Below are 14008 nucleotides of genomic sequence, written 5' to 3' on the forward strand. Positions count from 1 at the left end.
GTTAGTAGCTGCATTAACGTCAGCGGGGATGCTCATTTGTAGACTTACATTTGAGAATTTGTGGCTGGTTTTGGGAAAGGAGCATATAATTAATGCAGCTTTATATACATCTCTACTTATTTTTTATGGTAAGCCTTCTGATGTAAGCTGATTTTGAGAAGCAGAACTAAAAATCTTCCAGAACCAAATCCCTTGCCCCTCATCATGTTCCAGGAGGTATCTGACACCAGGACCTGCTGTGTAACTTGTAGCATCAATTGCTTTTTATACCAGAGTCCCTGGAGACTGCTGTGGTTTAGGCTGTGGATCTGTGTTCCTGGGAACTCAGCAGCCATTCCCTATTTTAGGGAGTCACTGGAGCAATGGAGTTTTGGTGAATTTAGGGGCTTTAAGAGGTTTTTTTACGTGCAGCTCTATTGTTACTCTGCCAAATGAAAGCAAAAAAACAAATTGCACTTTCTTGGTGATCTCCATGTCTCTCACATTAGAGTTTGTTGCTTTGTGTGTAACTTGCCAGGCATGCCATAAGCAAAAAAAGAAAAGAAACTTTTTAATCAGCATTGAGGGTGAAATGTTTGATGAGGGCACAGTAGATTATCATATGTGAGGCTGATGCATTCTTATTATAAGAGGATTTACCAGTTTGTGCAGTACCTGATTTCAATATGATGATCTTTTGAGAAGATTTCTTGGCCCAATTGTTTCTGTATGGGAAAATGACATTGGTTCTGGGTGGTAATTACGAATCTGCTTAACTTCTTTCAGAGAGCATGCATAAGTGAATAAAAGATTGGGACGTGTTATTTACATAAAAATAATAATTTTGCTTATTACAGGTATAGGCATTAAATTGTAACCTAAAAATGTTCCTGGTCCCGGAACACTTGCCCATGTTGAAGGTGATGGGAGTAAGTTACATTAGGAAGATGTACCCACATGAGCAAAGCTCAGGAGTTGGCTCACTTCCCTAGAGGTTCTCCCTGCCAGAGGTGAAGCTGCCTCAACAGGCAAACATCCTGGCTTTGCTTCTGGTTCTGTTCTGTAGCTGTGGTGTTGGCACCACACTTGAGCCATGCACAGTTGGTACTGGGGTCCAGACCTGCCCTTGACTGTCCATCCCTGAATGACTGTGGGGTTGTATGCTGGAAGGGTGGGAGATAAGGCCACAAATCAAAACTTCAGGATTGTTTTTATGGAAGGAGCAGGGGACTAAAATACCCATGTTTCTTCAGAGTTGTGCTTTTATTATTGTATCCCTTTTTCAGTTCAAGTGTCTCTTTGAGCAGGGGATTTTATTTCTGGAGAGTGACTCTTACTTTATATACTAAACTAACAAACGGCAAAAGGCACAATGGCAGTAGTGTAACACCAAGTCTTTTCAGAGTCCTGGGCCTCATCTTGAAAGGCTGAAATGTCCCAACCTCCCTTTCTCAGTGGATACCCTTTCTTCACTCTGCTATTATTCGGTGTTTAATTGCAAGCAGTGCCAGGTATAGAACTGTAGAGTTAACACAAAGCCTTTCAGAGAAGGCTTTTTGTAATGCCTAGAGCCCACAGATCTTTCTGTGTTTGCACTGCACAAACTTCAGATATACTGCAAAATTGGATGTCATTGGTTCTGTGTTAGAGCCAAGTTTCACTAAATACAATCCTGATTTGTGCTCTAGCACTATCAAAATGGAAAGAATAAACAGAAGTAATGATGCTCCCATTTGCAGAACTACTCCTTAAGGAGAAAAGCAAAAATAAAAACCTCAAAACTGGTTTCAGTGTGGGTCTGAAAAAGCTGCATAAATTTCACCTGAATGATGGAAGAGTTTGGCTTCTGTCCTAGAATGAACCAGTGCTTTTCCAAAGCTGTGTGATGTCTCTAGATGCTTTTATGGTGTTGTTATATTATAATAATATTTGTTAATATTTACATCCCATTTAGCTTTCCTTCAGAGTACTGCATAAAGCAGTACTTAAAGAATTGGTATTTCTTAATTTACATGCTGGAAGCCTTATTCCAAATACTTATAAATCTATTTTCTGCCTCAGGCTATTATGCAGTTTGAGATACTTTGTGAGCAGGTTGTGTATGGATTATGCTCTGCTGCCCAGGTGTAGGTGCTTTTAATACAGCATCCTACCTAACAATAACAGCTTACTAAAACAGGTGTTCTGGTAAAGTGTAATTAGTTTTTCTGAAGCTACATGTGCAGTACTCTCAAACTGAAGATTACTCTCTGGAATATATTTCAAATAATTTTCAATACCCCCTGCTTTTATGATGGTGGAATTATGCTGAAAAGGCTTTTCAGGATAAAGCTTGTGACTCTTGGCTGCCAAGGTAATCTGATGCATCTAGAGGAGCATATTTCAACTATCTCTCTGCAAAATATGGTTTCAGTTCAGAAGTACTGCCAAGGATTGCTGATTAAATAGAGGACAGAGGAAGCTTGAGAAAGAAGACAAGAAAATACAATAATTTTTGTGGAGACCAAGACAGAACATGATCTGAGAAAACTGCATTATTTACTTGTTTACCAAGAGGATTTTGCCTGATGCAGAGGCGATTTTACATCGCATATTTATCTTGGCTGTGATAGAGTTAAATTTCCTCATAGCAGCCTGTGTGGTGCTGTGGTTTAGGTTTGTGATGCCATTCTCAGTCGTGAAAACAGGAGTACAGTGTTGCTGTTTCTCAGAGATTGGTCAAGCATCAGTCTGCTGGTGGTAGCTGGAGAGTGGTTACCTTTGAGTCCTTTTTTTTTCCTATCCCCCTTCAGTTATTTTATGATATCAAAAATATTTCATTTATATCAACTCATGAGTGTTTTCTCACTTTCACTCTTTTTGTTAATCCCTCCATCCCACTGAGGGGTTGAGCAAGAAAGGAACTGCTGGGTGCCAAATTGTTGACCAGGGTCAGCCCTCTACATGTGACAAATTTATGTTATGGGTGTGTGGACATGATGTTTATTTTTTGATATTTGGAAATTTAGTTGTACTATTTACACAGTATACAACATAGTTAACTTAAAATGATTTTTTGTGAAACAATTTTCAATTTATATTCTAATTTATTCTTTCTCCTCACTAACTCTTCTAGTTTCTCTGCTGTTGTCATGTTTGTCCCAGTTTCAAGTGTAGCAGATGAAATTAGACCAAAGACTGAATGACTTTGTCTGGATTTGAGAATTACATCAGCTTCACTGATGATTGTCCCTTGAGGGGAGATGGTTTTCAGTTGAGAAATATGCTTTTGAATAAGCTGGCTTGATTTGAATCATTGCTAATGGAGGAAAGTAAGCAGTCTTAGAGGAGAAATTGCCTTGTTCCAGAGATTTCTGGAGCACGCCAGAAATGACACTTGGTTAGACTTTATCAGGTGTCCCTTAGCTCACAGTTGTATGTTACTATTCTGTTTGGAAAGATTTACTAATTTATCCCTGTGTATGCTTAAAAATACTATTAACCCTCTTCCCCAAAAATAGGAATATTTCACTTCTTCACTTACTTAATTAGTACAATCTGTTGTTAATCTTCTTGTTAATCTTGTTGGTTTTAACTACTGGATTACAAAAATAAAGTACATTTTCAAAATTAGACTTCCACAGATTGTAGTGAAGAGAAGATATCCTACAAAGGATAAGTAGTTACAATCAAATTGCAGTGGGATATGTGTTGCATCATATTGGCCAAGTAGAGTTATAAAGAACATACTTTTTCTTAAATTAAGTGTAATATTGGGAGAGTGTAAGCAAGAGACTTCCATAATAGAGATAACCCTCAAAGTATTATAATATATTCTATTAAGTCTTCTGGGTCTTTAATAGACAGTACTGAGCTATTTGATAGCTTTGCTGTCTTCATGGTGTGCACCATTTTTTTTGAGTAAAAGTCCTACTTAAAAGCTCTGCAGTACTGTCAGCTTTTGTGAACCTCGGGAGGCTACTCACACTTCCCTCTTCTGAGAAAAAGTATTTTTTGGAAGTGAAAAGTGTCAATAGTATCACATATAGATAAGAAATAAAGATTTCCATCTCCATCAGCTGGCAGTTTGTTTGAGTCACTACCTAGTCATTTTGAGTTGGGTTGGGAAACCAATCAAGCAGAAAGAAAAACTTTCACTCTAGGAGGGAGGAATTTTATTTCCAAATTTCTATAAAAAACTAATTAAATTGTATTAATATTAAATTGAAATGTTAATGTTAAATAGCATTAATGTATTATCAATTATTAATATTTTTCTCATCAAAAGCACTGTCATCTTATTTCCATCATTATGTTAGTGAGAAATCTTAATATGTGGAATTAGAAAAGCAGTTTTAATGTGTCAGTGTGGTGGAGTGGGACCAATCCTTCTTGTCTGATATAGCCTTAGTTAAGGAAAATAGTAAAGTTTATTCCTAACTTAAAGTGCAGAAGCAGTATTCCTGACGCCAGTTCATAGACTGTGGTTCCCACCGAGGTACAGATTGTGTCATCACTTGTAGCAGTGAGATAGTTTGTATATGTACAAATTTTAGGATGTATTCAGTGTTACTTGATTTTGTTTACTTCTGCATTAATTATGTTTGGAATGATTCTATCATCCAGCCATAGCCAGGGTTGAGAAAGATGTTACTACAATTAAGAAAAAAACAAACAGCTGAAACTAATCATATGAAGGGAGCTTCTTGAAAACTTTTTTAAACTCTGCTACTACTATCTGGTAAGGAGAGGTTTTATTGCACTGAGAGCAGCCCTTTTCCACTTGCAATATAAACATATGATGTGATTTGTCTTCAGATGAGAAGGTGAGAGTTTTTTAAATTAAGTAGATTTTAAATTTTTAAATTAAGTAGATCTGCAAGCAAAAGAGAAAAGAAAATAAAGCCTTAGTTTTGTTCTTATTTTACCTTCGGTTCAGTTTTCACTGTTAGCTGGGAGGTGACTACTGAAAAAATTAGGTGTTTTGACTATGTGAAAAGTACCCACAGCCAAATGGTCGGGTTTCTTTTGTAACTTTTAAAACCTCAGTCTAAAAGTGCAACATTTCTTAACAATACATAAAGGCTGGATTCCCAAGAGTTGTAAAAAGGACAGAGAAATGCCTTACGTTAGGGCAAACTGAATTTAAAACAAATGTTCTTTCATGAAGAGTGCAGAGCAATAGCAGCCACAGTGTTTGTTCTGGTACCTGTAACTAGTTTGGCACAGTTTGAGGGACAGCTGAGTTGTGGTATCACACTTTTCTGTAGAAGAGGCAGTGATCTACTAGGTAGCTCACAAGAATATGCTGCATGGTTTAGACCCAAAGACAGTTTAACCCACACGTGGGGGCCTTACCACTGCTCACAGGTGCTGTCTTTGCTGTCTTCCAAGAGGGAGCTTTAAAGTACATTGGTTCAGTACAATCTGTGCCTTGTCTTCCTGAGAAGAACCCAATAGATATTTGTAGTCTCTGTATAAAAATATTAATGCTCCTCATTACCCTTTTAAAATAGGGGAAAACAAAAACACGATGAGTGGCAAGTATTTGAAATTCTTGACATTCACAGTTCAAAATGATAAGTTGTCATACTTAACTAAGAAAAGAAAAATATTATTTTGCAATTCAGATTTAAAGATGTAATCCTAACTAAGTCCAGTGCTGAAGGGCGTTGGATCATGACCTGGAGTTCCAGTAAGTTGTTCTGATTTTCAGAATTGACTAATTAGTCATATACAACATCCTTTTTATTCTCAGTATGCATCTGTATCAGACTAGTTATTTGGAGCCTAACGAAAGGCCTCCTGGGATGCTTTCATGTCTGACAAATAGCTATATATAGGTACTTGTTTCATCACATGTACACTACTATATGAATTAATTATAAGGTATTAAATTGTAAGAAGATGCAGTTTGACAAGTAAAATATTCCATGATGGCAGACAATATTTGTTTTCAAAATTTTCATGTGATACATATTTTTAAAACTACATATTTGTGGAGTCCAGTAATGTTTTCACAAGACTGAGATAAAGACTTCCATTTCTTCCAAGAGTCTCACATTCACAAGTAGCTGCTGAGCAATATCTCCTACTGCATGTCTTAACAAGGACAGTTTTATCTCTACAGCCTGTCTTCCTTTCCAAAAACTGGGGCAAGTTGAAATAAAAACAACTCTTTGTACTGTTAAAAATGATATTTCTGAAATGCTGTATTGTTGCATTGTGTCCTTGCAAAGCTATATAGAACTTGAGTCAAGGAACGTAAACCTTGAGTGACTTTGCTTTTATTTCAAGTATTTTTTTGTCCTGATGGCCTCTTCAGAGGCTGCAGGAGATGAACAGAGAAATCATGAACTTAAGCAAAGATCAGAGATTTAAAAGAGCGTGAAGGGAAAAGAACCAGCATGTGTACAATATATATGTGTTAACTGTGCAGTTTAGTTAGGGGCTAGGAAATAATATGCCCTATGTGAAGAAGCAGCAGTTAGAATTTATTTTTAGTCTAATTAATGCTTTATCAATTTCATCAATAACATCTTCTTAGATTACTTACAAGAGTGCTAACACTTAGAATCCACCTCACCCAGTTTCTCTACAGATCTGTTAATAATTCAATAAAATCAATATACACTAGTAACTGCCCAATTCTTCTTATCCTCCCTATGCACTGCTGCATGAGTTGTTAGCAGCCAAGTTCTTTTTTGGGACCAGCATGGTAGGAATAATGGAAGGTTATTTTACCCTTTTCTTCTTGGTCTTTGTGTATGCTTGAGGTAATTTTTGTATGCTTTAACTCAGCATGAGAAGTATGTTCTTATAGTTGATTCACAGGGCTAGATTAATTGTGATTCCTTAGGTTCTAGTGCTTTTCTCTTTGGGGGAGGAGAGACACACAGGTCTAGAAAGGTAGACAAAAATAAAAGTAATAAAACTCCCCAAGAGCAAAAAACAATTTTGGACTTAGATTGTATACATGTTACCTCTTGCTAATTTTGCTGTAGGGGCCAGGCTTTTCACTGGCTGTTGGTAGCAGCAAAAGCACAGGGTTTAAAGAGAAGAAAAAGTTGAAAATTATCTAAAGAGGGTAGGAGTGATAACAACTATGGTGGTGCTGTCAGCTGGAATAAATAATGTGAAAAAATACACAATTTTGATTGAAGTTGATGGTTACATCCTTTGTGGGATATGTCAGTTGTAAAAACTGCTGCAGTGGATTTGATAGAGCAAAGCAATACAAAAGTGCAATGATTGTTTTGTAACTGACTGGAGGCAACAGCAATAGTCAAACCATAGGCTTGACAGGTGATGGAGAGTTTAGAAATAGTAGTGGGAGGAGGAGGAGGAAGGGCTGTGCCAGAGCCCCAAGATACTTTTTCATCTTAGATGGCAAGTGAGAAAGGGTTTATATGAAAAGAGACATGTAGAAGACAGTGTTATGGAAACCAAAACACACAAGATTTTGAAACGAGGCAGTAGGTGAAAATGGAGGGAAACTGAAGAGAGTAGGAGCTTGGAAATAAGATCAAGGGAGTAGGAGAGACCCTACTGGGAATATTTTTATTAGAGCAATGAGGAAGTTTTAGCATACTAAACATTTGAGCAGTTGGGAAGGTAGTGTGTTTGGTGGTGGAAATACAAAAGCCAAATACTTTCACAGATGGGTAAGCTGGTGGGATCTTACTTCAAAGTTATGCTCTGTTCTTTTTCTTTTAAGGAATAAGAGCTGATGGGTTGAGTACAGGAGGAGAGACAAAGTGAGCAAAATCTGAAGACAGGACTAAATGTAGGTAGAAAGTGGTTGCAGGAGGAAAACAGCAGAGAAGCTTGATGTCAGAGGTAGAAAGTGAGAAAGGTAGGACTTGTTGGTGGAGAGATGACAAAGAGAAAGTAAATGGACAGAACTTCTTTTCCTCTGTGATCCTGTTCCAGGTGCAGAACAGGTTATGTTTGCTGTAAAGGTTTTAAATCCTCATTTACCTTTTCAATGGTATTGGTTACTGTGAGTGGTCACTGTTCATTTTCATAGTACCTTAATTGTTGAGTAGCACCTGCTGATTTTATGATGCCCTTTTTCTAGGTCAGGGCCAAGAGAAGAGTCTCAATTTTTCCCTGCTTGTCTCTCTGTATGAGTCAGGTTGGTAGTGATAAAGCTAAGGGCCTGAAAGGCCTATGTTGGGATCATAGTAACTGGTATCCATCCTTGGGATTCTCAGCGGGGAGGCCCAGGATTCACAGGAGTAGAGAGTGGTGATGCCCTTGCTCTTACCAGCAGAGTAAGAGCAGATCTCCTCAGATAAGGATGGAGTTGTGCTGATGAAGTTGTGTGAGTGATGAAAAAACATTAGCCTCTTGAGCAGGTAAAGGTGGTGCTTGATATTTATAGGCTGTGAAAACATATTGTTTTATTAAGATAAAACCCATAGGGGTTTTATTTGTTTTATTTTAAATTGTAGGTCTAATCTACTCCACTCTTGTGTTCAGGGTAATTTTTAATGTGTTTATTAAATAATTTTTTAATAAATAAGGCTTTTCATGTCCCTGTTCCCTTTCTTACTGGGTAGTTAATGTTACTTGTTGCAAAAAATCCTGCAAGAGTTTTAGCCCTTCCATTAAAACTGGATAGTGTCTAACACCAGTGATCTCCCTGGCTGCCATATACCTCTTTAAGGGTGACCAGGGATCACTGGTGTTAGACACTATTGAGTTTTAAGGGAAATATCTGGAGGCAGGACACTATCCATAAAGGATCCTCAGTTCTGGGAGTAGCCTCTTCTCATAACAGCTGATAATTACTGACTTAGTGATAATGACCAGATTCATTTGATCTGGAAGGCTTTTGTGCTAGATAAAGGCAGTGATGTATATAGGGAGGCCTAAGGAGAGGCTTTGTTTGTTACTGTGAGGCTTTAGTCAACAATGATTTATAGATTGCAGGTCAAGTTCTGTTCTTATTAATGGGATTGTAAAATATAACTGGGAATTTTACTCTGGGGAAGCAAACTCATTAGGGTGCAGGAGAACGGGGTACAGGGAAACTTTTCTTCGGTTATATATTTTGCATAAATTTTGTTTGAGTGCTTGGGGGAATCAAGAAAGGCAGGTTTTTCAGTTTGTTTTTTTTTTTTCTGTTTTTGATGTTTTTGCAAGTATAAATAAATCATTGAAGTGCAGATTCCAAACACTTTTGCACTAACCAGTTTTCCCAGAGGTGCCCCTTTTATCTGTTCCACTGGGAACAGAGCAGGTTGATGATCTCCATGACTACACTGTTGTCAGTACATCACAGCTGGTGGCTCAGTATCACATCACAGACTTCAATCACACAAGTCTTTATTGTTGAATGTGTAGAGCCATTGGAGTGGTGCATTCATCCTATTGAACTGACTTCAGTATCTTACTGGCTGAACAGTAAAACCTGAATATGCATTAATATGCTAACGAGGCTTTTTGGCAAAAGGAAATTAAGATAGATGTTGTAGGATTTCTTAGATATGGAAATGCATAAGATTTTCTACTGTGCATTTCTATCTAAAGGTGGCATGCTTGTTTTGGCCTAGGAGGGTTAATTTTCTTCACAGTGGCTGTGTGGGGCTGTATTTTGGGATTTTGCTGAACACAGTGATAATAGAGATGTTTTTGTTGAGCAGAGCTTACACAAAGTCAAGGCTTTTCCTACTTTTTTTGCTGCCACACTGGGGAGGAGACTGGGAGTGCCTGGGGGGTTGGGAGGAGACACAGCCAGGACAGGTGACCCAAACTGGCCACAGGGAGATCCCAGACCATGTGCCATCATGCTCAGTGTATGCACTGCAGGGAAGGAGGAGGAAGGGAGGATTTTTGGACTGATAGAGTTTGTCTTCCCAAGGCACCTTTAGATGTGATGGGGCCCTGCTCTCCTGGAGATGGCTGAGCACGTGCCTGCCATTGCAAAGCAGTGAATTAACCCCTGGTTTTGCTTTGCTTGTGTGTGCAGCCTTTGCTTTCCCTAGTAAACTGTCTATATTTCAATCCACAAGTTTTCTATCTTTTATCCTTCTGATTCTCTCCTTGATCCCACTGTTTGGAGAGTGAGCAAGTGGCTGCCTGGGGCTTGGCTGCTGACTGGGCTCACACCATGACTGGCTACACTGGTGTTTTCAACCAGTGAACAGGATGAAGAGGCTTTTATTTTGGTAGCTTTGAAAAACAACAGATGTTGGGCTCATTCCCTGCCCTAGTTCAGTACTCCTTGATCTGTAATACCTTAACCTAAGCTCCCATATGGAGTGCCAAAGGGGGAGTGGAATTGCAGGCTTTTAGTATGGTCAATCTCTGTGTGACTAGTTGTCATTTGACTGTTATTTTACCCTTTTTTGTATTAATTATCTTTATCTAGTATTAAAGTTGTAAATTGTTTGTAAAAGTATCTTCTTACCTGCTGTGTGTCCATGGTATAGAGGGTGTTCAGGTGCCAATGTAAAATAAACTTGTGCTAGTAGCAATAACAGAGGGTTAGGTGGGAGTTCTGAGTTCTAGTGAGCATTTAAAAAATATGAGCAATTCCTTTGCAAATCAGTTTGAAAAAAACAGTACATCAGATTTGTCCAAATGAACACTTCAGAATTAACCTGAATAGATGTGGGTTGAGTTTTCTTCCCTTTTTTTTAATCAGTTGAACAAGCAAGGTTTGTGAAAAAAAAGATGATTATAAATAAAACATTTTTTAAAATCTTAATATGTGGTATGCTGGCAAAGTGAAAGCTTTTATTTAGAGCACTTCTGAATTAGGAGATTTGAATCAAAGGAGTGACTTTAAGTTTTTCCCTGCAAAATAAAAACTGTTGGCATTTTGGATCTCCTGTGGCTATTTACCTTCCAGAGCAATCATTATTATAGTTTTCAGAAAGTTCTGTTTAATGGTTCTGAGGCACTGGATTTTTAAGTAGAATTTTCTGAGAGTGCCAGAGCTGGCTTCTAGGCAGTCTGTTGATACTGAGAACACAAGACCTCTAATTACTCGAAGACTGATGTTGTTACTTAAGTATAAATCAACACAATTAATTTAATACGGAGTTGTTAGCTGGAATTATGAAAGACACAAGTTGCATCATTTGTTGTAGAGGCTGAGTCATATGTTTTAACCGTTGGCTGCTTTTCTGAACAGCACACTTGCGTTTCTGTAGAACATCTGTAAGTTGGGAGATCTGTGCCCCATTCCACTCTCTGTGCAAAACCAGCTGTAGTGGTCTTATGATAGCTTCACTTTTTTTTGGTGTTCTTAGATGAAGTTCACAGAATGTGTTTGGAGCTTTAGTGTGCTCACTGTGTTCACTGTAAATGCATGCTCATTTGTGCAAGTACACGTGTACATAAAAATTGTGATATTAACTTTTCCAAACTAGCACCTTAATACACCTATGATTCTCTCATGCCTGCAGAATTTACAAGGTAAAGGGAAGGAAACCAGCCAAAGTACATCAGCCATGAAATTCTTTTGCAGTGGACGCCTTCGTGTTAGGTAGTGAACTGCCCCCAGCTTCTCCAGCAGAGTCCTGTGGGCAGAGGACCTGTGGAAAATTCTTTTTCCAAAACTGGATGAAATTAGGAATTTACTACAGAATCAGTAATATTCAGTGCGTCACACTGCTTGTACAGGAAGGCAGATTATCTTCTAAGAATGCAAAGGGGGGAAGAAAAGAGCAGTTAATGAGTGCAGTTGGTAAATTCCTTTTGATTTAAAGATACAGGGAGGATAAGAAGAAATGGAGGATAAGCATACAACCTAAGCAGGAGCAAAATGCAGGAGTTAATAACGTTGACATTTAGCATCGCAGCATTGAGAAATCAACCCTGATTTGAGTTTGTATATACAGTCTTTTATCTTGAGTTATCATTAGACTCTGCAACACAGTGCTTTTCCATACAGAGATTTTATTTTCAACACTGAAAGCTATAAACATAATTGAAAACAAGAAAAAAATCAAAACTGATGAGCAGGAAAGAAACTGGGCCAACAATCCACCCATTTGATTTTTAGCATACTTTGGTAGCAAGGTTCAGTGACACATTGCATGGCAATAGAAATAGCTGTACTGAGCATCTCAGTAATGATGTCTTTATCATTACTGTTACAGGAACAGTGTGCTACTGACCACTTCCAAATTAATATAGCTTTTCTTTTTTACAGTATAATAATACTATGCAGAAGGTTTTTTGTTATTCGTAGTGCTTTCTCTGTCTTACCATTGAATTGTAACCTGATAAAAGAAATATGTCTGATTTTGAAACCCAAGAGAGTACCAAAACAAATAAGGTTTTGAATTCCATGCCTACAGTCATTTATGTTGGGAGTTTGCTCTAGGACCTTATACTGCAACAGGTGTTCTGCCCCAGCAAGTATTTTATCAAGTTGCATTTTGTTCTGTCAGAGCAGATCTATATATGAGTGAGAGTCTCACAGGTTCCTTTCAGGTACAGTGTGCATATGTATCTATATACATACGTATGTAGATATTTGCAGGTACAGATGCATGTGTTTAAATATATTAAAAATACTGATTGACTATTTTATTGTTTTAAGAGAAATTTATACTAAGTTTCAGGGTCTTTTCAGATCTTACCCTGTTCCTTACAGTTACTTTCCAAACAATAGTTCCCATTAGATCAAAGGCATGTAGTGTGCATATAGCTGTGTGTTTTGTGTGCTGGTGACTGAGGTGACTGCACAGAGTGCAGTGCTGGATGACATTGCAGTGCTGAGGTCATTGTTCAGTTGTTGGGGACTATGTTTTTTTTTTCCCCTGTTCTATTTAAATGATAGGAATAACATCAGAGGTACTTCAAAAGGAAAGATGTAAGCCAGTGTAATCTTCTTTGTAACTCCACTAACAGCTGTTCACAGAAACTCATGGTGCTTCCCTTGTTTGAATATTTCAAGCAGGTTTTTTAAAAGGAGAAAGCCAAAAAGCTTCCAAAATGCACTGGCATTTAAGTAACTCTTTAGTCTAGCCCACTACTGATGGAAGTGAACAGCAGTGTATTGAGAGATTGCAAAAAATAACTGCTGAGTTTGACTTGTGTTCCTCTTTGCCTTGTTGACAGATATTGATGAGTGTGCAGAAGGACGGCACTACTGTCGTGAGAACACCATGTGTGTGAATACACCAGGATCCTTCATGTGTGTCTGCAAAACTGGATACATCCGCATTGATGATTATTCATGTACAGGTAAGGGCTGTGTGTTTCTGCAAGGAAATAGCAGGATGGTGGTATTTAGGAATACTGATATGATTCTTCTGAAGTTATTCTTTGTTGGAGTCACAGAACATCTAAATGACATGTTAAACAGCATAAACACCATAATGCGGTACAGAAATCTAATGAATTTTACAGATTATGTGTAGGTCATATTGTTTTCCTGAAATTGTAAAGTAGGCTGGATTGTCTTATGGGTCTGCACTGTTTTGGGTGCTGATTAAAAAGGTGAAGGTAGGAGACTGAAGAGGAAAATAAGTGAGCAAAAGTAGTGCTGTTTTATGTGGTTTTCGTGTTCCACACCAGTACAGCTTCTCTTGGATTATAGCAACTCTTCTGCAAACTTTGGATGGATTTAAATTTGGTACATATTAAGAGTGGCTGTGTCCTCATTCTGGACTCTCCAGGCTCAGTTCTCCCAGGTTCAGAGGGCAGGAGTTCTGCTTGCCTTGAGCCACTGGACAACATGGTCAGTCTCACCTCTGTATCTTCCCTTTTTGCTCTACTGCCAGGGGACATGTTTGCTTCATAGTGACTTTCTCTCTTCTACTCTTCTTTTATTGCAAGATAATTTAGGGTTATGGAATGAACGAACATGGGACATCTGAAACAACCTTCTGTATCAGACCCACTCTACGTGTTCATGTATTTTTTCCTACAACATAAAGAAAATATGAATTGATGATGTGACATGTTTACTCAGTGAAAAAAATAGAATCCCTATTTTGCGTGCACAGGGTAACAAATTAGCTTTTTCTATAAAAGGCTTCATTTTTTCAGTAAAGCGTTCTTGAAGTTTGTATTATCTAACAGA

The 14008-nt window shown here is 38.0% G+C and overlaps 1 protein-coding gene across 2 annotated transcripts in view; it reads left to right on the plus strand.

Moving 5' to 3' along the window:
• NELL2 (neural EGFL like 2) overlaps positions 1–14008 on the plus strand; it is a 134412-nt gene that overhangs the window by 60856 nt on the left and 59548 nt on the right. For both annotated transcript variants that reach the window (XM_066550363.1, XM_066550364.1), the window contains exon 13: positions 13042–13167. In XM_066550363.1, the coding sequence (XP_066406460.1) occupies positions 13042–13167 (126 nt within the window). The remainder of the gene's footprint in view (positions 1–13041; positions 13168–14008) is intronic.

The sequence above is a fragment of the Molothrus aeneus genome, chromosome 5 (assembly GCF_037042795.1).
Source record: "Molothrus aeneus isolate 106 chromosome 5, BPBGC_Maene_1.0, whole genome shotgun sequence".
NCBI classification, from domain to species: Eukaryota; Metazoa; Chordata; class Aves; order Passeriformes; family Icteridae; genus Molothrus; species Molothrus aeneus.